This window comes from Symphalangus syndactylus, chromosome 8 (genome assembly GCF_028878055.3).
Source record: "Symphalangus syndactylus isolate Jambi chromosome 8, NHGRI_mSymSyn1-v2.1_pri, whole genome shotgun sequence".
Classification (NCBI taxonomy): Eukaryota; Metazoa; Chordata; class Mammalia; order Primates; family Hylobatidae; genus Symphalangus; species Symphalangus syndactylus.
The window spans coordinates 84,096,716-84,121,110 of NC_072430.2; the positions used below are offsets into that span (position 1 = coordinate 84,096,716).

Consider the following 24,395-nt stretch of genomic DNA (forward strand, 5'->3'; position numbering starts at 1 on the left):
GATCATATCTTGTTGTAAGGGCAGTCTTGTGGTTTGTAGGCTGTTTGACAGCAGCCCTAGTCTTCACCCACTAGATGCCATCAGCAGCCCTCCTCGCTCTCCCCAAAGATTGAGAACTATTGTTTTAGAAGATTACATTAGAATTAATTTTAGAGTATCTTATAATATTATTTGAATATGCTATATGTTTACCTTCTTCATCTTCTTCTCCCTCTTCCTCTTCTTCTTCCTCGTCCTCTTCACTACTCCCAGCATCTTGGTCTGTGTTTGAGTCAGTATCTCCCTCATCAAGAATTTCTGTAAAGTACAAAGTAAGTTTACGAAAAAAAAATGTGCAAGTCATATACATGTATTTCATTCTAAGAAGATAATTCTCAGTTCGTTGAAATCCACTGTGGTGTAACAGTTTACTAGCCAACAAAGATAACCACCAAGCCTCGCGTTATTGACTAGGTTGTCAAAAAGCATTATAACTGATTTGACTAAAGAGAGCTGTATGTATCACTCTTCTGCCACATAAAAAGTGCCCATGAAACAAGGAGATGAGAAAAACAAAGAAAAAGTAGATGATGGTTTTTGAAAAGAGCAAGAGCACTGGCAAATATTAGGAATAGAAGTTAGTATATGGGAGTCAAAATATTGTTTCATCATCAGAAAGAAGACAGTCCATTATAAAAAGTTAAGGCTAGATACAGAAAACAAGAATTTAGGCTAAGAATGTACTTGGAAAGACAAAGAAGGGAGAGAAAATAATTGCATAATTTAGTGTTCACTTGAAATAAATAGTAATGAGATTTTTATTAAAATATATACCTACTAAATTGAACATTACAATAAATTCAAAGACTTCATATATAAAACAGAAACAAGTTTAAAAGCCTTTAAGACAACTGGTAAGACAAGCACTGTATTAGATTATCACTTTTAAAAATACAAATGATATATTCAAAACTGGATGAAAACAGTGATGTATATGAGACTACATAAGGCCAGTCATTATGTTAAAAGCAAACAAATGACAAAAACTGAAATTATACTTTGCCCAATGGTGCTCTGTTAGCCTGATAAAAGACTTTGCAAACCTGACCAACTCTTTACTTTCGCATTTCTATTATAATCAGAGGGCTTTTAATACAAAGTTCTGGGATCAATTCACTTTAAGAAAAATTCTAATTTCTTTATATTTAAGCAGTATAAATCAGGAGACATATAATGAAAGTTAGCAGAGAGCTTCACATTATGAGAAACAAATCATTTTACAAAAATGAAGAGTAGTCATTCGGCCCTTATCTGACATACAAATCTCAAGAATATTTCAAACAAATGTGAATTCAAGAGATAATCTGAAGTATCTAGTTTATTACTATGCAACAAGGCTTAGACAGACTTTTAAAAGAAACTATTTAGTATTCAGTAGTAGGAAGACAGGCATTCCTGCTGTTTTCCCAAATGCTGTTAAGATCTAAAACACAAGTACACCTGGGTCAGTCGAAGGTGCTAATTACTAAAGCTGTGCCTACTTCCTGCTGGGGCCATTTTTTTATGCCAGCTCTAGAAGAATGTTTTACAAAACAATGAAGGTCAAATGAATTGTCTAATCATTTACATCATCCTCTTCTCATCTCTCCACTTTCGACTGTACTTATTAGAATCACTTAGGCAAGGACAATTGGATTTCATTAACTGAATAAAGTAGTGGTTTCAAAGCATGGTCTAGGAGTCCATGGGGGACCACTGAGACCTGTCAAGTGGTCTGCAGGTCAAAACTATTGTCATAATAATACCAACACAGTATCTGCCCTTTCACTGTGCTGACATCTGTGATGATGATCCAAAAGCAATGGGGGTTAAAACTTCTGTAACCCAAGCACTAATCAAGGCATCAAACTTCACTAGTAATCAATGTATTCTTTACTGCCACCCTCTTGAAGTAGAAAGCCAGTTTCATCTGAGAATGTCCTTGATGAATTTTATTAAATCTCAGCCCTGAATATAAGACTTTATCCTAATCTGAGTAATGAAATATAAACTTTATATACATAGCCCTTCTGTTAAAGACAGATCTACAATGGTGACAGTTATGTCAAGGAAAACCAGCCGTGTGACTGCTTGCTTTGCAAGATGAATTAGCTATTTTTTTCATTTTTACTTGAAAAAAATGGCCAACTAACTACAGTTGTTAGATATTTGGCCAACAATTTCTCAAATGTAAACAAACTGAGACTGTCACTTTGGGGAAAACAACTAACAATATCTGCGACGATGATAACATTAGGGTTTTCAAGAATTTTGAAAAACCTATATCCATCTCTGTGAGCTTGAGAGCTCCCCAATACTTAGATTTTTTTGGACGAGAGCGGTGGTAATATTATTAAACGTGCTATCAAGATATTATACCAACATGTTAATTTGGTTTTGATAATATTAACATTTAAAAAATGTGTGTAACTCAGTGAATTAGTATTTTCTAAATGACTAATGCAACATTACAAAATCATGCATGAGTAAAAGATTTATTTAAAGTGACAGACAAATGGATTCTAATGCAACACTATCAAAGTTAATTGATACTGTTTCAGAATTCACACTGCAATTAATCTTAAAACTACTAGTTGTTAAATATTGGCATTTATCTGAAAAGGCTGTTAAAATATTGCTCACTTTTTCTAACTACATATCTATCTGGGGCTAGATTTTCTTCATGTACTTCAATTAAAACAACCTACTGCAATAGATTGCATGTAGAAACAGATATGAGAGTCTGGCTGCTTCCCATTAGGCCAGACAGTAAACTTTATAAATAAAATTTTATAAAAAATATATATAATACAAAATATATAAAACATCATTCTCACTAAATTTGTTTTGTAAAATAACAATTTTCTTTTTCTTTTTTTTTTTTGAGATAGAGTCTTGCTCTGTCACCCAGGCTGGAGTGCAGTGGTGCGATCTTGGCTCACCGCAACCTCCACCTCCCGGTTTCAAGCGACTCTCCTGCCTCAGCCTCCTGACTAGTTGGAATTATAGGCATGCACCACCACACCCGGCTAATTTTTATATTTTTAGTAGAGACAGGGTTTCACCATGTTGGTCAGACTAGTCTCAAACTCCTGACCTTGTGATCCGCCCACCTCAGCCTCCCAAAGTGCTGGAATTACAGGCGTGAGCCACCGCATGCCCAGCCCGTAAAATAACGATTTTCATAAAAATATGTAATTTATGTTAACATATACTAGGTTTGCTATCATTTTGAAATAATTTAATAAATACTCTTTTATACTGTTTTAACCTTCAATATAGTAAATAGCAATAGATATAACCCACATAAAAAGAAGCTCTTTGGAGTTGTCAATAATTTTCAAGAATGTAAAGGGATCCTGAGACCAAAGAATTTGAGAACTGCTTCAATAAAAGAAAGTACTACTTTCCATGCATTGGCCAACTGCCTAGACGCTAAAGAAATGGATAGAGAATTCTCAAGTTTAAAAAAGAAAGAAATCAAATCAGGTGTATATAAGAATTTCACAAAAACATTTGGCATCTTTCAGTGAGACTGCAGGAAAAGAGGTTCATAAGAAGGCAAAATGTATCTATGGAGTTCTCTGTTTGGAAATGAAATTATAACAGAAAAAAAGAATCTGGCATATTATAGGAAAAGCTCCTAGGAAATCAGCATCTAAGAAGAGAAACCCATTATTATTATTATAACAGATTTTTAGGATAATGCATAGGAATGGAAGATTTCTCCCACTTTTCCTTTTCCTTTCAACCTTCTACTTCTAAGCACTACTGAGCAACGGAATGCAGACAGAGTTCTAGGTTTCTGCTTTCTCTGTATATGAGATTACATAAGGCTGGTCTTTATGTTAAAAGCAAACAAATGACAAAAACTAAAATTATATTTTGCCCAATGGTGCTCTGTTAGCCTGATAAAAGATTTTGCAAAGCTAACCAACTCTTTGCATTTCTATTATAATCAGAGAGCTTTTAATACAAACTTTTGGGGTTTAATACAAAGGTAAATATTTATTGCTTCCACAGCAATAAATACTCCTCTAGTAAAATTACAACTCAAGAGAAATAAGCCCATAAAATTATTATCTAAGTAGGCCTGAGTGTTAAGCTTTAGGAGGAAAATAATACAAATGTGAAAATAGTAACACTAATAATAGCTATCATTGTCTGTGATAATACACAACACTGTATTTTATATATCCTTCCACAGAAAGGTAACATTTAGTCTTCCATCAAACAAGTAACTTGCTACAGGTCACTCAGCTAATAAGTCAAAGATAAATTATACATCAAAACCTGTCTAAAGTTAGTGCTTAGAATATACCAATGATGTACAAATGAAAATGATCAATTTATTTTACCAGAGAGGCACCAATACTGTGATTCATCCTACCAGAAGGATATCAACCTGACCTCAAGAAACAATAAAGTATAGCACTTTACAAGTATACCACTTAATTGAATATTAAAGTTGGTGGCACAGACTGTAAATGGTAGAGAAGCTAAATAAAGGCCACTACTAATCTATGAATATTTCTTAAGATGGGTGAGACATAAGGATTGCATAGTTTAGAGGGAAAGAGGAAAGGAATAATGGGGTAAGTAATTCAGAATGAAGTAAAAAACCATGGGCAAGTACCAGGAAAAAAATAATGCCCGAGGAAACAGCTAAGAGAATAACTTTGTAAGAGCAGAGATTTCATTAGGTGGGGATCAGTGATCTCTAAATATTTCCTATCAGTATTATATAACTACTTAAATTGCTTCTACTTATCCAAACTATTTTATAAAATTTTACATACCTTTCTTAATAGCTTTGTACTTCTCTTCATTCTCCATAAAATTAGGATCCATCTTGAAAACATCTAAAAAAATTTAAAAGTTAATGTTTATTTTCTATATTTACATTTGTTGGTACACCTCTTTCCACCTAACATGCCCCAGACTTACTAAGAACATCTTCTGGATTATAGTCATCCTCCAGAGGGAGCATATGGGTGAACTGATCATCTTCTTCCACCAAATCAAGACCTTCTAGGATAATGGGGTGGTCCTTGAATCCATCTTTCCGTACAGCAAACATCACTTCAATCATATATTGAACTCTTTTGTCAATTTCAGACTCATGCAGAATGTTTCGAAGGCGTTCAAATATAGCTAAAGGTTAACAGAAAGAAAAGACAATAAAATAAGCAATAAATATTATAATACTCAAACAAAAACTTAACATCAAACTATGAATGTACACTTACCATTGATTCCTCTTGGTGACACTTGTGTTAATTTGAGGCCACATTCCTTAAGAAAACCAATAGCTACTTCAACACTATCATCTGTTGGTCTTTCCAGGAGCAAAGTGAGCATCTCTAAGCATAAAACTTCATGTGCCTTAAATAGAATACATATACAAGGAAGAAAGAAAATGCTTTTACATACATTAAAATATTTTTATAATTTCTAAAAATTAGTAAATCTGTTTACAATAATTATATTGCACATATGATGGGCAAAGTTTTATAAAGCACATGGAAATACTCCAAATATGGGATACAATTTTTCTGTCACTTTTATTATCTAGCTACTAAGAATTTTCAGATGACTGTTCCAAAAATCTTAATTTTCTATGCTAAATACAACCATTTGAATTATCTTCAGAAGAAATATTCGTAGCCATTATGTATGGAGAGTGTCATAGATAAAATATGTTAAAATCACATACTACTTTCTAATAAGATAATTATTTTCATAATTACTACATGAGAAACAGTAATATGATTTATAATACCCTTCTCCATGATCACAATTCATTCTATCAGCAACTCTATTAGACACAAATAGTCCTTAAGTTACATGAATACTAATTTTATCACAAAATATCTTAATAACTTCTGGAACACAACAGTTTTGAATATTCTATCTTTTTTAAAAAAAATTAAATCAAACTATTTCTACTGGCCACGTTAAAAAACTGACATTTATAAACAATGCCAGGAAGAGTGGGAATAAAACTCTACTGAGAAGCTTTGCTATGAGAAGAAAATGAACTACAAAGAATGTTTAAAACACCATACATATGCCTTTCTAAAGTCAGACAGTGATTTGAGATGGTGAGGAAAGAAGTCTAAATCTCAACTCAGGAGATATCTTCTTCCAATTGTGCACAACATCAAAGACACCCACTACTTCTTTTTACTAGGGGAGGAGGGGTGTCAGTCTTACATCAGTGACAAGAAAATACTGCCCTGTACCACAGTTGGGAAGACGCAAAAAATTTATCATATCGAGTGTTTTATGGCTATGCCAAAAATCTCTAGTCTAAGTGTAATACACATTTAAAAATGGAAATATATCTCTGTGGTTACAGATGTGAAATTAAGTTTCCATGGTCTTAAGTAGCAAGTTATCACTGTAATAATATGATGACTAATTAGGTCAAAATCTAAAAGATTTCTAAGAGTGAAAGAATTTTCATGTAAATAAGAATCAAAGTATTTAATATTAGTGAAATAAGACTAAGCATGACTTTAAAATTCTTCCTGTTATACATGATACTAATTGGAAATGATACTATACATCTGAAGGAAACTTTTGAGTATGAGCAAGAACAATTTTACCACTTTCATGGTTAAACAAAAGCTAAATCAAAACCATCAAATAAAATATAAAATATTTTTATATATAAAATATGTAAATGTAAAATAATATAAAATATAACCACAAACTGAATAATAGCATGATAAAATTACTTGCATTTGAAACAGATTAAAATTTGTCAACTCTATTCTATCAAGTGATTCTAAAAATATATGACTATACCTATGTGGTTGCAACGAATAGAGGTTTTTGTAGAATATCAGATATTTATTAGATTCTCATGAACAGCAGGGAATGAAGTGGAGGAGATACCAATTTTATTGTTTTATAAAAATGAAGGGAATGGTTCTTCAAAGGAATGGTTTGCAGTCAAGTAACCATGTATAGTATTAAGTCAGATTAACTTCATAAATATCTAAAAGTGTTTTGATTAGCATCAAAGCGTTATGTTAAAGAATATTAAATACGGCCAGGCGCAATGGCTCACGCCTGTAATCCCCACACTTTGGGAGGCCGAGGCGGGTGGATCATGAGTTCAGGAGATCGAGACCATCCTGGCTAACATGGTGAAACCCCATCTCTACTAAAAATTCCAAAAAAAACTAGCCGGGCTTGGTGGCGGGCGCCCGTAGTCCCAGCTACTCGGGAGGCTGAGGCAGGAGAATGGTGTGAACCCAGGAGGCAGAGCTTGCAGTGAGTTGAGATCGTGCCACTGCACTCCAGCCTGGGCAACAGAGCGAGACTCCATCTCAAAAAAAGAAAAAAAAAAAAATATTAAATACATTTATTATAGTTTTAAAATGAAAATATCATCCAACATATTTCTCCCAAGGACTATAAAGCAAAGCAAAAATAGAGAGGTATCAGTGAAGTGGCATCAACCCTCTGGTCTAATGCCACTGAATGGGACCAAGTATTGAAGATAATTACTTACCACATTTTGGTTAATAAGATGCGCCACAAATTTTGAAGCAGTCAGGCAGAGTTGCTGAAAAATAAAGGTGGAAAGTTAATCCATAAACTAAACCCAATTTTCATTTATTTACATAATCTATGGCCTACTAACATCATCTATTTAAAACATGTACCACACAAGTATAATTTTTACATTATAAGAAAGTTACAAGATAAAACACATGAAAGAGTATTCCTTCTGGTTAGTTATAGTTCTACAGTTATAGCCATCATTTTTGTGGCTCATCAATAGTGGCCAGGGATATTTAACAGAACAAAGAAGTTCTCATGAAAGACAGTTTTTAAAAAGCATTATGTTATGTATCTGTGTCAAAATCAACCTTGCTTACTTTTGTTGATACTAGTTTTTTAGTCTGTTCCTATGTATCATTCTACTTACAAGCTATTCATATATACCTTGTCATTTCTCCGATAGCCTTTTCGAAAATTAAGAATTAACCTCTTGAGGATTAATTCTCCAATTTGTGGAAATTTTGAGTTGATAATTGCCACTAATGCTGCATAAACATGGGTGAAGATTGGAGAAGCACTCTGTGCTTGCAAAACAGACCTGGACAGCAGTCCTCTATATAAAAAAGAATTTAAAAAGGAGTCAACAATAATCACCAAATTAATTAAATGAAACAAAAACTATTAAAATTCAGTAATATTTCTCTATAAGTAATCATAAAATCTAAATCAGAACTAAATGGAGTTTGTCTTACTAATAAATATTGTTTTTCAGAAAACGAAATGTAAATTTGTGATTTTATAAAATAGAATGAAGATTTTACTGCAATTTATCCCCCAAATTTTTCTCTCTACATATAATTCCTCTTTTCCCAGTCTGTTATATCTGATCATGAATTTGAGGTTCTTAAGGTTCCTATAATTTAACATTTTCAAAAAAGTAAACAAAAGCAGACCTGCTTCAAAAGTACAAAAGTTAGACAACATAAAGTTTCTACTACAGATCTGTCATTTTTATAAAATTAATTTTGTGATTAAAGACAAATTTGCGTTTAAATCTTTAAGTCTAATTTTAGTAGAATAAAATGAAGATTTGGAATACTCCCGTGAGAAATAAAGACATGAAATTAAAAGCAATGCAAGATTAATGCTAAAACAGTAAGAAGAAATTAAAAGGTACCTACTTGTAACTCATTTTGAAAATGGTCATGTTTCTATATATGCATTTGATGAGGAAGGGGAAAGGCAAATTGGGCAAACTAGTTATTTTTAGCAATGTAATGACAAGTAATTATTGGATTGCCAAAAGTCAGGAAAAAAAGTCTTAATGGTAGTTTTAGATATGACAACTGAATCACTAGAGTAGAAAATGGGAAAAAGGATGCAGCTTATAAATTATAAAATCTTTAGCAATCCATAACTCTTCTAAGTCTACTTTTTTTCTAAGTAAATTGGAGAGATCTCTGCCCACTTTTGAGGATAACGGCTGTCTCTTGATCAACTTTCTGTGCCTCTACAACTTGCTGCACCTACTTTATACCCCCACCTTTTTTGGAGAGGTTGGGGAGAGACAAGGTCTCACTCTGTCATCCAGGCAGGAGTGCAGTGGCGCGATCTTGGCTCACTGGAAGCTCTGCCTCCTAGGCTCAAGCAATCCTCCCACCTCAGCCTCCAGAGGAGCTGGGACTACTGTGTGCCACCATGCCCAGCTAATTTTTGTATTTTTCGAAGAGACAGGTTTTCACAACGTTGCCCAGGCAACTCCTGGACTCAAGTGATCCTCTTGCCTCAGGCTCCGAAAGTGCTAGGATTACAGGCATTGAACGACCGTGCCTGGCCACTACATTCCATATTTTTTAAAAGATGAATCATAGTCATGTAAAATGACATAAGAAAATAGCCCTCAGATTTTAAAATAATAAATAGAACATGGAGTACTTCTATTTTCTGACCCTTTTAAATATCACCAATTGCTTAAAGCCACATATTATAGAATATGGTGATTCCCTTCTGCTTTTCTAAAATTTATTGCTCATCTTCTCCATTTCTCTCACATTCCCACTTCACTCTCACTAGAAATTAAATTGGAATAAAGGCCATATACGACGAACCCATAGCTAATATACTCAACAGTGACAAGCTGAAAGCTTTTCCTCTAGGATCAGGAATAAGAAAAGGGTGCCTACTCTTTCCGATTCTATTCAACATAGTACTAGAAGTCCTAGCCAGAGCCATTAGGCAAGAGGAAGAAATAAAAGGCATCCAAATCAAAAATAGAGAAGTCTGTTTGCTGTAAACAGGATCTTAATATAGAAAACCCTAAAGACTTAACCAAAAAATTGTTAGAACTAATAAACTAATTTAGTAAAGCTGCAGACACAAACTCAACATACAAAAATCAGTAGTGCTTCCATATGCTTACAATGAACTATCTTTCTGAAAAAGAAATCAAGAAAACATCCCATTTACAATGGCTATGAAAAAAAAAACAACTTAGGAATAAATCTAACCATGGAGATGAAAGATCTGTACACTAAAAACTACAAATTGCTCATGAAAAAATGGAAGAACATGCATGACATCCCATGTCCATGGACTGAAATAATATATTAAAATGTCCATAGTACCCAAAGCAACATACAGACTGGACTCAATCCCTATCAAAATTCCAGTTATGTTTTTCACAGAAATAGAAAAAACAATCCTAAAACTCACGGAACCACAAAAAACTCCGAATAGCCACAGCAATCTTGAACAAAAAGAACAAAGCTGGAGGCATCACACTCCCTGACCTGGAATCTCCTACAAAGTTATAGTAATCAGAACAGCATGACAATAGTATAAAAACAGACACATAGAGCTACAGAGAACAAAGAAACCAGAGATAAATCCAGACATTTGCAGTCAACTGATTTTCGACAAAGATGCTAAGAAGACACAATAGGGAAAAGACAGTGTCTTCAATAAATGGTGCCAAGAAAACTGAATACCCAGATGCAGAAGAATGAAAATAGGTCCCTTAGTCCCACACCATATACAAACATCAACGCAAAACAGATTAAAGACTTAAACATTAGACCTGAAACTGTGAAACTACTATAAGTTTCTAAAAGAAAAACACAAAGGAAAAGCTCCAAGACATTGGTATGGTTAATGATTTTTTGGATATGACCCCTAAAGCACAGGCAACAAAAGCAAAAAGAGACAAATGGGATTACATAAAACTAGAATGCTTCTGCACAGCACAGGAAAATATCAACAGAGTGAAGAGACAACCTACGGAATGGGAGAAAACATTTGCAAACCATACACCTGATAAGGGGTTAATATCCAAAATACATTAGGCATTCAACTCAATAGTAAGAAAACAAATAACCCAATCTAAAAAATGAACAAACGACAACATTTTTCAAAAGATGTACAAATATAGGCTATATATATAAATATATGTATATTTACATATAAATATATATTATATATTATATAATGCTCAACATCACCAATCATCAAAGCAATGCAAATTAAAACCACAATGAGACATCTCCTCACAACTGTTACATCTCCTCACAACTGTTACAATGGCTGTAATAAAAAAGATGAAAAATAACAAGTGTTGCCAAGGACATGGAGAAAAGAGAACGCTTGTACACTGTTGGTAGAAATATAAATTAGTACAGTCATTATGAAAATAGTATAGAGCTTCCTTAAAATATTAAAAACAGAATTACTAGCCAGGTGCGGTGGCTCACGCCTGTCATACCAACACTTTGGGAAGCCAAGTGGGGAGGACTGCTTGAGCTCAAGAGTACGAGACCAGTCTGCGCAAGATGGCAAGACCTCATTCTCTACAAATATTAAAAAATTAGCCCAGCGTGGTGATGAGTGCTTGTGGTCCCAGCTACTTAGGATGCTGAGGTGAGAGAATTCCTTGAGCTCAGGAATTCAAGGGGGGCAGTGAACTATGACCATGCACTGTACTCCAGCCTGGCAATAAAGCAAGACCCCCATCTCTAAAATAAACCAATACAAAAAAAATTTTTTTGATTATAACTACCCTTTGATCCAGCAATCCTACTATTGGTATATATACAAAGAAAATGAAATCAGTATGTTGAAGAGGTATCTGCACTCCCATATTTATTGCAGCATTATTCACAATGGTCAAAATATGGAAACAACAAAAGTGTCTGTTGTGAATAAATGGATAAATAAAATGTATACATGTATAATGGAATACTATTCAACCATAAAAGAAATTCTGTCATTTGCGAAAACACAGATGAACTTGGAAAACATTATGCTAAGTGAAATAAGCCAGGCACAGAAAGACAAATAATGCATGACCTCGCTAATATGCAGAGTCTAAAAGAAAACTGAACTCATACAATCAGAGTATAAAATGATGGTTACCAGAGGCTGGGGGTTGGGGGAATTTAGATGTTGGTCAATGGACACAAAATTTCAGTTACACAGGAGGAGTAAGTTCCAGAGAACCATTCTACAATATTTTGACTATAGTTAATAACCATATATTATATACTTGAAAGCTGAAAATAGAGTAGATTTTAAGTGTTCTCACCACAAAAAATGACAGGTATGTGAATACACGTTAAACAGCTTGATTTAGCCATTCTACAAAGTACACATATATGAAAACATCACGATGTATACCACAAATGTATATTTTCTGTCAATTTAAAAAAGAAATAAAAAATTAGTTTGAGGTATTATATTTTAATATTCATTATTCCTCATGAGTTTAAATTATTGGAGGCATTAACTGAATGTCTGCAAAAATCATTATGTGAAATCAAAGCTTCTCAAAAAGCAAAAATTCCATACAACCTCTAACAGCAAGGCACAAGTTATTTCTTGGCAGTCTATATTTTTATAAGTACTGCATTTTAAATAAATATTCTCAATGACCTTTGAAATGAAGTAGCACAATAAATCAATGATTATTGTTCATGTAGATATTATATTCCTTTGAAAAAATTACTTAGAAATACCACAAATAAAATAGCTGATACTTACCTTCCTCTAACTATATTTTCTTGAAGAAGCTCTTGAATAATAATACTTATGTTGGAAATGTTGACTTTGTTGATAAGACCATTAATTGACTTCTTTAGGGCCTCCCAACTCATCCTCTGGTATGCTAAGCTAAAAAGAAGTGATTTAAATGAAGATTAAAACTTTTTCAATAATTACAAGAAGAAGAAGCTATAAGAACATAAAAACTACATAGTGTTCCTTAATTTTTAACATTATTTTCATGAAACTACCCCCAAGTACAGTAAAATATATGATGCCTATCAGGATAAACAGATTATATCCTGAACCATATTTGATTTTCTGTACATATGCTTAAGTACACACCATTTTCCTTTGATAATACAATAAGATTATGTAAGGATATACAAAGATAACATTTTGTTCTTATGCCTAGTACATTTATTAGTCAAATTCAATACATGCTTATTTTACATATAATGCTTGATTTAAACTTGTCTTTAATGGAAACCTTTGAAATAAATGCAATTCAAAAATTTAAATGGTAACATGAAATACCCAAATATAAGCCACAAAAAAAAGATGACAGAGACAACAAAATTAAATGTTTTAAGCCACAAAGAAATGGTAACTACAGGAAAAGGGATTCACATGAAATGATGAGGCTGAAATATTGTTCAGAGTATTTTAAAGACAATCTCTATGTTGATGTAGTAGTCCTACAGGTATACCAGTTGAATGTTAGATAGCTGTACTGCTTTTTACCCTAGATTTTGGGGAAATTTCTTGGCCTCACTGAGTTTCTTTAGGTTGAACTGGACAATGTCTAAGATCTTTGAATGCTCTACAATTCTATGGGTTTTGTAACTGCTTGTCTGTGGAATCTGATTTCAGCTGCAGGAAGTCTTAACCTTTTTTCTTCCATACACGTCTCTCTCTGGAAGTCTGGTGAAACCAGTAGACTTTTTGGAATGATCTATACAATGAATAGGATTACAAAGGATACTAATCATACTAAAATTCAGTTTCTGAAACATGCAAAGAACAAAAGTTTGATATAATATTCTATGTGCTTCATAACACATTAAACAACAAGAACTGGCAGTATGCTTAATAACTACTTAAATTTCTGAGTAGCATGGCCATAATCCGTATCATGAAATATCTGTAACAGACTGTCAATACTCTGATCTATTGCCTACATTCTCAAAAGAAAAAAAAAAAAAAAAAAGCTAAACTTTAGAGAAGAGTAAAAATAAAGATTCAATTTTTTTCCCAAACACATTTATGGACTGATTGCTTGAATTCTATTCATGGACCTCTTGAGGGGCTTGTAGGTTAAGAATCCCTGTTCTGGAGTGGCACAAGGAAGGTTGGTGAGAGCAGTTCCTGGTGGGAACAAGTATTATATCACTGACATTGTTTAGTATTGCTAGCATGGTGAGGATAAAAAACAGACTCATTTTGCAGTTAATTTTATTTTGTTTCTAAATTCTCTATAAATTATGTACCCCCTTACCACCTGTACCCAAGGTGGACTATTCCACTGTTTCATAACTCCAACCTTTTGGTATCCCACTATCTCTAGAAACAAGATGCATGGCTTAACAAGTGGCCTGATTAATAAGATGTTGCTCATATACAATCACAACCTATCTTATTGAACTAATCAAATGGCTACATCAACTACAATTATACACCCTAATCAGGAAGCCCACAATTCACGTATCTACTGAAAGCAAAGACTATGGCCTTCTCTTACAGATGTCTACTTCTCCTTGTACCCTTTACAGCCTATGAACAGACTTTAACTGTATATAAAATTATCTTAAAGGAATCTGCTTTAAATTGTATGTATTGCTGACTCTCCTGTCTGCTTTATTTAAAAGGAAGCAAGACTTGGACTGACAAAGTTTCTAGTCTTTTACAATCAGGATTGCTTTGATGTCTACTTCTCCTTGTACCCTTTACAGCCTATGAACAGACTTTAACTGTATATAAAATTATCTTAAAGGAATCTGCTTTAAATTGTATGTATTGCTGACTCTCCTGTCTGCTTTATTTAAAAGGAAGCAAGACTTGGACTGACAAAGTTTCTAGTCTTTTACAATCAGGATTGCTTTGGACTGGACTGGAGAAAGTGAATACTTTTCAGTAATGCTGCCACTACTGCCTTGTGCATGAGCAAAATGCTTACATGATAATGAAGGTCCTATTAACCACAGACACCATCTCCAAATTCCTTTTCAACCTAACACTTCAAATATCACTGCCAAGTGCTAAAATATGAAACATAAAGAAAAACTTACTAGTTTTGAATTTAACGTCATCAAATACCCCTTTCTGGCACTTAAATTCGGTTTTAATTTATTTTAATCTTCATAGCTTCTTCTAGATAAATGATATTTCTTTTTTCTTTTTTTTTTTTTTCTGAGGCAGTGTCTCTCTCTGTTGCCCAGGCTAGAGTGCAGTGGTGCGATCTAGGCTCACTGCAAGCTCCGCCTCCTGGGCTCACGCCATTCTCCTGCCTCAGCCTCCCAAGTAGCTGGGACTACAGGTGCCCACCACCACGCCCGGCTAATTTTTGTATTTTTAGTAGAGACAGGGTTTCACTATATTGGCCAGGCTGGTCTCGAACTTTGGGAGGCCAAGGTGGGCAGATCATGACATTTCTACTTCAAGCTAATCCTTGAAACAAATTTAGATTTAACTTAAATAAGGTTCTCAAGCACTTTTCAAATTGCTATTGAAACACTCATGAAAAGATGTGGAAATATTCCTGTCTGGCTCACCTTGCATCTGTTTTTCTTAAATTATAACCATTAATACCTTCTATCCCAATAGATAACTAGTTATCTGGCAACTGAATAATCATTTCAATCTGGGATCATACTTTCCCTAGTTATCAACTCATCCTATTAGAGAAAAATATCTTAAAAACTTAGCTGTACTTTGCTAAATAGCTCCTCACCATCTCAATTATTCTGAAAAGGGAAGGAGGAGTGTTTTAAGTGTGACTGTTCATATATAAATTTTGTCTGTCTGCCTTAGAGTAGCAAAAATGTACAGTCTAATATATCATGATCTGAAGAAAATGTATGAAAAGAGATAAATGCCAGCTGCAGTTTTATAGATGAGTACAGAGGTCGGCAAACTACACCCATGAGCCAAATGCAGCTGACCACCTGCTTTTGTAAATAATGCTTTATTGGAACACAGCCATGCTTATAATTTTCTACACAATGCCTATGACTTTTCACATTTCAAGAGCAGAGTTGAGTAGCAACAACAGAGACAAAATGACTCACAGTGTAAAATATTTACTATCTGGGCTTTTACAGAAAAAGTTTGCTGACTCCTGGTTTACAACAGGAAAAGTCAATTTTAGAACTAAAATGTCAATATTACTCTTTTCTACAAAAAATAGACATTAACAATAGGAATGCATCCATGAAACTATGAAAGGAACAACAGTTTGAAAATACTATAAAAAGGGTAAGCAATCTTTTCCTCAAACTTTTTAATTCATTCATGCAAAAAAAAAAAAAAAGAAGTAATGAGCTAATATAAGGGCAGGTAGTGTGTGGCTCTCCAATGGAGCTATGAAGTAAACAGGTCTCTAATTTGAGGTCTCTATCACTATAGACTGATGTAAATTCTCAAGAGCCAGGGTTAATTAAACCATAGTTGACTTATTTTTTAATGACAATTTCATGGCTTTATATACTGATTGATATTAACATGCCTGTTTTTATCTGTAATCTGTTCCTGCATCATCCTGAGCTTTGCAGGGGGAATATATGCTCCACCAGTGCGAGTAAGAAGAGGATCCAGCTCATCTTTCTTTTTCTTTGTAGCAGGTTCATCCTGAGCAGAGGAACTCTGAGTTACTGATGTTTCTTGGTTTCTCCTCCCAGGAGATGGGGATTTCCGAGACCTTTTCCGATCCGTATCTCTTTCTCTTTCTCTGCGTTTTTCTCGGTCCCTGTTTCTGTAATATAAATTTTTTTTAAGAGCAGAGAAGACAATATAAAATACACTCTTAACAATTAACTGCACACAAATGAGTGAGACCATAAGTGGGTCCCACAAATTCAGACTAGGAAAAGTGGTTTAGAATGGTGACCAAGTGTTTCACAGAGAAAATTGAACAAATCAGGTCCTGAAGGCATGACATGATTTAGATTGGGGGCAAGTCGGCAGGAGGAAGGGGAGACGAAGGATGACATTTTGCAACTAGTAGAAGAGGGAATAATTATTGAAAGACTGAACAGGGGTGTTAAGGTCAGAATGAGTAGGACAATCAGGAAATAAAGGATTATGTGTCATGGTCGCTGGAAAGATGAGTTAGAGTTAGACTAAAATCTTAAAACATATGTAAAGACTTTAAGGTTTTTATACTGGAGGTGATGGGGAATCATTAAAAGTTTCTGAGTAGGAGAGTGGCATGAAAAGAGTGTTTTAAGAAGACAAATTAGCCTGTAGTGTATATGACAAATTGTATAAAGGAGAAGAAACCAGAGTTAATCTCCAATAATGGTTACTTTAGTTGTAAGACTGCTACAGAATATAATATTTGAAATTGTTTCCTGATAGAACTAATATTTTTATTAGAAATCTCAGAATATTGGAAGCTTCCGCTTATTTGAGACAATGTGGGGGGGAAAATTTTTCTAGGCACAATAAGTCTTCCCTACTAACGTACCTGATTATCCTTTCTTAAGCTGAGGCTTTTAAAACAATCTCTGAAACCATCAAGAATGGGAAAAGAGCAAATCCTTGCTTTTTGCTATCTTTCCCCAGAGCAAAGTTTATCCACTGAGCTGCTTTTTACATATATTGCCTTGGAAACTCAGATCATTCTGTTCATGTTTTGGGTAACCATGAGTTATATATAATACAGTAAATAAAAGTAAATTTCATATTATCATTGCATTACCAGGAAACTGAGATAGATTTTAGCTAAATCTAAGGAGTATGTTTGAGATGGTCTTTTTAAATATATAGTAATAAAACCTACATGGAGATTGAAAAGCAGTCATCTTCCCAGGTAGCTGTGGAGGAACAGGTTTTTTTGGTTTGTTTGTTTACTTTTATTTTAAGTTCAGGGGTACAAGTGCAGGTTTATTACATAGGTAAACTTGTGTCATGGGGGTTTGTTGTATAGATTATTTTATCACCCACGTATTAAACCTAGTATTCATTAGCTGTTTTTCATGATCCTCTTCCTCCTCCCACCCTCCACTCTCCCTTTACCCTCCATAAGGCCCCAGTGTGTGTTGTTCTCCATGTGTTAATGTGTTCTCATAATTTAGCTCCCACTTATAAATGAGAACGTGTGGTATTTGGTTTTCAGCTCCTGTGTTAGTTTGTTAAGGATAATGGCCTCTAGCTCCACCCATGTCCCTGCAAAGAACATAATCTCATTCTTTTTTATGGCTGTATAGTATTCCATGGTGTCTAAGTACCACATTTCCCTTAACCAGTCTATCACTGATGGGCATTTAGGTAGATTATATGGCTTTGCTATTGTCAATAGTGCTGCAATGAATATACACATGCATGTGTCTTTATAATATAATTATTTATGTTCTTTTGGGTATATACCCAGTAATGACATTGCTGGGCTGAATGAACAGTTTTGAAACTGAGGTAAAAGAGACTTAAATGACTCCTAGGGAGGATAGACAATCTATATACACCAAGAGTGAACATATGGGGGGAAAGAGTGATTTCAAATATAAACCTCAATTAGTCACAAAGGCAGATGCTCTAAATTCTCTGCACTAATTTGCAACTGAGTTGCTTCTTCTTGTGAATATACATGTTTCAAGAGAGTAGCTACAGCAGGGATTTCCTGACATTGGTTATGATTCTTCTGAGAAACACCAGGTAAGACAGCTAGCTGGCTGATAAAATCAGATCCTTACCATTATTGTGTTTGTTCCTTTATAGTGCAGAAGTAACAAAATATTCTAAAAGTCTAAATAGAAACATTTTTGGACTGTTAGCCTTTACGTTCTGCATAATACCTAGCCTGCTTACTTCACAGTGTGACTGTGTGGATAACATGAGACTTCATTTTCATATACTAGACCTAACGTAGAGTTATACTGAAGTACTACAGTCAGGGATTGTGAAAAATACAGGGGCTTTGGAGCCAGAACTGAGTTCAAATTCCAGTTTCAACATTTACCAGATGTTTAAATGCAACCTTGGGTAAGCTACTTAATAAACTCAAAGCCATTTCCTTATCTGTAAATTGGAAAAAATAGTATCTAGTTTCTAAGAGTTTTAACAGTATTTGGGAAAATATACAAAAAGCTTAGCTTACCAATTATGGTTCTAGTAGTCGTTCTCATTAAGTTGACAGTAGACAAGCCTGAATTTTGAAGGTTAACATAATCTGACATTATAGGATTAGGTATATACTAGAAAGTGATGAGAACGAAATTTTTGGCTGTAGATATCAAAGAATGTGCTTAGCTCCAAACTCCAAACTGCAGAGGAATTTGGTCAAAATTCCTGTGGGGGGTATAATATTGGTAGTAAAGGGGTGGATAATCTGAGAGACATCAAAAAAAGATACTGATCTTAGTGAACAATAAACCATGAAAGTCAAGTTTTGGAAACTAGATGACTAATAAGGGAATATAGGAAAATCAGGAGAAAGCTGGTTTTATGAAAACAATGACAAAGGCAGAAAGATGTCTATGAAGGGATAATGAAAATGGTTGTTACAGAGACAAATCACAGTTCCTTTATAAAATACTAAAATAATGTTAGTTTTGTAAGATTAATTAGAAATACATTCAGAATCAACCACATTGTTCAACAATAGTTTATCTGAACTCTTCTACTGTTTTCTACATAAAGTGCCACTGGTTCACTGCTTTTCACTACTCAAACTGATATGCTCAAGAAACTAATATTTTAAAAGTTGTCATTTTCTTAGTGACTACTATGTTCAGACATGGTAGTACGACAGATATTATTTTTAAACCTAAACAACCAGACAAGATACATGTTATCATCCTCATCTTATAGATAAGGAAACTGAGGCTCAGAAGAAATTTGTTAAGAAATTTTACCAAATTTCTGTAACTAGTAACTAAAACTTGAACTCTAATCTGCATGAATATGGAATCTATTTCTACTATGCAACACTGCCTCATTAAAAAGTGTAAAATATAGACATTCCAAAGTCCATTTCAAATGACCTGGAAATTGTCTGCATCACTACTCCTCTTCTAAGCAAAGATACATGCAAGTTAAGGAAATACTACCCATATAGTGAGTTCTGTTTTAAGTAGTTGAGAGTATTTCCATCTGCAGACTGCTAGTTAACATCTCTTCCCTATATTGAGCATCTCAAGTATCTGCCCCACTACTTTCTTTGAGACTACCATTACGTCTACCTGGAGAGTCTCTCCCCACATGTACTAAGTAACTTTTAATTCCATTATACTTTCTCCTGAGCAAATACAGAGGCCCTTTAGTGAAGTTTTAAAGGGAATTTTTAAAACGCCGACATCTTTCTAACACAGTAGTCACTCCTTATCTGTGGTTTCACTTTCAGAGGCTTCGGCTACCAGTGATTAACCACAGTCCAAAAATAAGTGACTACAGTACAATAAGATATTTTGAGAGAGGAAGACCACATTCACGTAACTTTTATTAGAGTGTATTCTTATAATCGTTCTATTTTAGTATTAGTTACTGTTGTTAATCTTTTACTATGCCTAATTTATAAATTAAACTTTATCATAAGTACGTATGTATTGGAAAAAACATAGTATATATATATGGTTCAGGTATTATCCGCAGTTTCAGGCACCCACTGGGGTCCTAGAACACATTCCCCATGGATAAGTGGGGACTAATGTATTCTCACTATAAAAACTATTACTAATTTCTACAAGGGAGAAAAAGAATTGAAAATAAATACAAATCAATAACAAGGGGTTATAATACTCTGCCTAGTTTTCAATGAAACATCAATGGCACTTAATGTCTGACTCTTCTTAAATATTACCCCTGGGAGTCTCCAAACACTCTCCTTCCAATGTTTCTTGCTATCTGCCTTCCATTCAGTTCCCTTGCCCATTTCTCAACCAAGTAAATCTTGCAAGTCTTGTTAGCCAGAGGAACAGGTGGGTAACCAAGTTCTCTAAAGCTCAAGTAAGAATCCTTCACATGTAGAAAAAAACTACAAATTGGAAACTTAAGTCTCAATGTCCCTCTGCCATTACACAGGAAAGTAAATTTAGACCACTCTATATCATACAATATAAATTTCTTTCATTTAGTAAAGAATCTCAAAAAATCACATAAGCCAACCCCTCTTGCGGTACAATATAATGAATGAGCTTGGGCTTTAGAGTCAGACAGACTTAGGCTTCTCACTATTATGTTTCAAAACATGAACAAATTACTAAACTTCTCTAGCTTTCCTCAGCTGTAAAGCAGAAATACTAGTACCTACTTCATATATTTACTGCAATAAGAAGTTAATTCACATGAAGCCCTTATTAGAAAGCCTAGCACCTAAGAACATCCAATTAATGTTAGCTACTATTATTTTTGTTTTTATTATAAACATAGCATAAAGAAAGTTTAAACAAATATAATTTTCTACAAGTTAGAAATTCCCAACACTAACCGTGACTCCATGCTACTATCATAAGAATGTCCTCTTCCTGAATGCTCATAGTCTGATCTGCTGTAATCAAAGTAATCTCTATCCCGGGGGGATCTTTCTTGTTCTTCATATCTAACATAAAATAAGAAAACCAAGTTGTAAATTAAAAACAACTATGTTATAAATATTTAGGAAAGTCATATATTGGTAATGGTAAAGCAACTCTATGACTAAACAACATGGTGTCAAACTGTTCTTAACAGCTTATTTTGTTAACACCCATTCATTCCATCGGAATTACAAAAGCTTTCAGTTTGTACACAGCAAAACAACTCCTAGGATTCACTTCAGCAAACTTACTTGTTTAGTGAATTATCCTGATTCACTTCGTTCCCAGTAGGAGACATGTATCTGGATATCATATATAGTTAGCATGAAAAAAGGCTATCCTACAAATGACTCCTTTTGCTTAGTTGGCTCGTTTATCAAAACACTGAATGTATAAGACCAATGTCGTTGGCTGGCCTCCATAAGGATCGGTTAATTCCATACCAAAAGACCATATTCATCAGCTGTTATTCTTGAAAATGCATTACTGGACAGCAATGTGAATGGATTGAAATTATTAGCAAACAAGGATGGATAGCATCAGATCTGTTATTTGAATCTTAAAAATCAATAAAATCAGAGAACCTTAACAGAAGTTAAATATATACATAATAGATACACAGTAACATAATCTATATTTTATATACACGTCTACAATTAAGTTATACACACATATACCTGTGTGTGTATGTGTCTGTGTGTAAAGAGTTTTTTTTGTTTGTTTTTTATTTTTAAATATAGAGGGAGTAGACAACTGGTGAAAGAGTAAGTAATGAATCAGGGCAATTAACTTGATGTTCACAAAGCAAAGTTTTTAGAGATATTTAGCAGAGTAGAATAAGAAAGTACATATGGAGTAAGGAAGCCTAGACAACTGAAAGAAAGCTTGAAGGGTGCTTCTTCCTTCATAAATTATTTTTAATGGGCACAAAAAATTTTTTTTACCGTCATTACTTTTTAATAGACCATATGCTTAATGGTCTTTCAATGATCATAAATGAAATAATTGTAGTGCTAATATGAATTCATAATGCACATTAATGTTAACATTTTTGGATCGCTGATCTTAACATAATTATAATATGATATAATCCAGTGGTCTCAAACCTTTTTGGCACCAGGGACCTGTTTTGTGGAAGACAATTTTTCCACAAATGGTGGGGGGTGAGGGGATGGTTTCAGGATGAAACTGTTCCACCTCAGATCATCAGGCATTAGTTGGATTCTAATAAGGAGCACACAACCTAGATCCCTTGCATGCGCAGTTCACAATAGGGTTTGTGCTCCTCTGAGAATGGAATGCCACAGGTGATCTGACAGGAGGCGGAGCTCAGGTGGGAATGCTGGCAGGCCTGCTGCTCACCTCCTGCTGTGCGGCCTGGTCCATGGCTCTGGGGGTTGGGGACCCTGATATAATCTATATAAAAATATTTTAAAGACAATACAGAGCTATGTACATGTAAGGGATAATACTAACAGTAGCAAAAGCAGCACTTCTAAATAGTGTAATTTCAACTCAGTTTTCCATTTTACACTTTCATTCCATTAGTATTTGAAACATTAAAAATTACTCCCTTTCACATAAAAATTACATAATATCTGGAATTATTTACTAGAAACTCCTAGAAGAGTCATTTAAGGATGATTCCTCCTACAGCCCATTCAAGTAATATTGGTTATAAAACCATTAAAAAGAAGTTATCCACCCTAAAATTAGAAATCTAAGAGCTAAATTATTACATAAACCTTACCATAAAAATTTACATTGCATTCAGAGCAGATTAAACTATTTACCTCTCTTCTGGAGAGGAGTTCCTCTGATATGAATTAAGGTTTTCCCTTCTGTCATGACCAGAAGAAGGCTTTAAAACAGGAAAAAAAGGAGAAAACATTTCAAAAATTATTTATGTTAAAAACATACACTGAAATACATGGCTTAGAAAGTTGGAAGTACTTCAGAAATTGTAGCAAAACATTTCTTAAATCATTAAGAATAATTCATGTAACCTAAACAGTCTGTAAGACAAAACAAAATCTTCAGATCATCCCAGATAGGCCTGTCTGTGGCAGGCACCTGTTTTCATTACGGACCAAAAACTTCTTTTTTTTTTTTCTGTTTATTTTTATTTTTCATTTCTTTTTATTTTTTTTTTATTTCAATAGTTTTACAGGGAACAGGTGGTGTTTGGTTACATGGATAAGTTCTTTAGTGGTGATTTCTGAGACTGTGCTGCATCCATCATATGAATAATGTACATGTACCCCAATGTGTAGTCTTTTATCTCTAACCGCCCCCCCTACTCTCCCCGACCCTTTCCGCTGAGTCCCTAAAATCCATTGTATCATTCTTACGCCTTTGCTGGACCAAATACTTCTTTCTAGCCAAAAAAAATCAAGGTAGAAAAAGATAATTCTCAAATTTTCGATGACACCTAGTTTATATTTTACTTCTATGTAATAAGTTATAATTTTTATTATCATTATTTTTTTTTTGAGACAGGGTCTTGCTCTGTTGCCCAGGCTGGAGTGCAGTGGCATGATCACGGCTCACTGCAGACTCAACCACTCAGGCTCAAGTGATCCTCTCGCCTCAGCCACGATATTGTACTTACCTCCAATCTCCTTTGGCTTATGAAAACCACAACTTTAGTACAGGGTAAAATAGCTGGAAGAAACTGATTCTAACATGTTTATAAAAGTTAATTTTTGTTTTCAACAAACATCAATTGAGTGTCTCATATGTATTATACTGTGGTAGGCTCTAGGGAATCAAACAACATTACTTTTAGGGTATAAGCACTATTCCAAATTTTTTGAAAAACAATCAATATACAAATAAGTAACTTCATGTAACATGAGACTGACATGAGACAGAGATGTGAACCATCCAGTCTGAGACTATATCCTAATTAAAAAATCCAAATACATTAAGGAACCAAAATGTTTACCTCTGTACATAGGTAAAATTTTTTATATAACTGGTCAACATTCAAATATTGACAAGCATTTTTTTAAGAATTAAAATAATTTTAATTAACCATACTGTAAAGAAAAATAGCATTTAACATACCTTAATCTTGAGATCTAAGATAAACTAAAT

The 24,395-nt window shown here is 34.0% G+C and overlaps 1 protein-coding gene across 2 annotated transcripts in view; it reads right to left on the reverse strand.

The window, feature by feature from the left end:
• Positions 1 to 24,395, reverse strand: part of CWC22 (CWC22 spliceosome associated protein homolog) — a 69,004-nt gene that overhangs the window by 27,047 nt on the left and 17,562 nt on the right. For both annotated transcript variants that reach the window (XM_055289900.2, XM_055289901.2), the window contains exons 3-12: positions 23,090 to 23,157; positions 21,209 to 21,319; positions 16,292 to 16,537; positions 12,568 to 12,696; positions 7,981 to 8,149; positions 7,544 to 7,597; positions 5,268 to 5,403; positions 4,966 to 5,172; positions 4,818 to 4,880; positions 193 to 297 (exon numbers count right to left, since the gene is read on the reverse strand). In XM_055289900.2, coding sequence (XP_055145875.1) covers positions 193 to 297; positions 4,818 to 4,880; positions 4,966 to 5,172; positions 5,268 to 5,403; positions 7,544 to 7,597; positions 7,981 to 8,149; positions 12,568 to 12,696; positions 16,292 to 16,537; positions 21,209 to 21,319; positions 23,090 to 23,157 — 1,288 coding nt within the window. The remainder of the gene's footprint in view (positions 1 to 192; positions 298 to 4,817; positions 4,881 to 4,965; positions 5,173 to 5,267; positions 5,404 to 7,543; positions 7,598 to 7,980; positions 8,150 to 12,567; positions 12,697 to 16,291; positions 16,538 to 21,208; positions 21,320 to 23,089; positions 23,158 to 24,395) is intronic.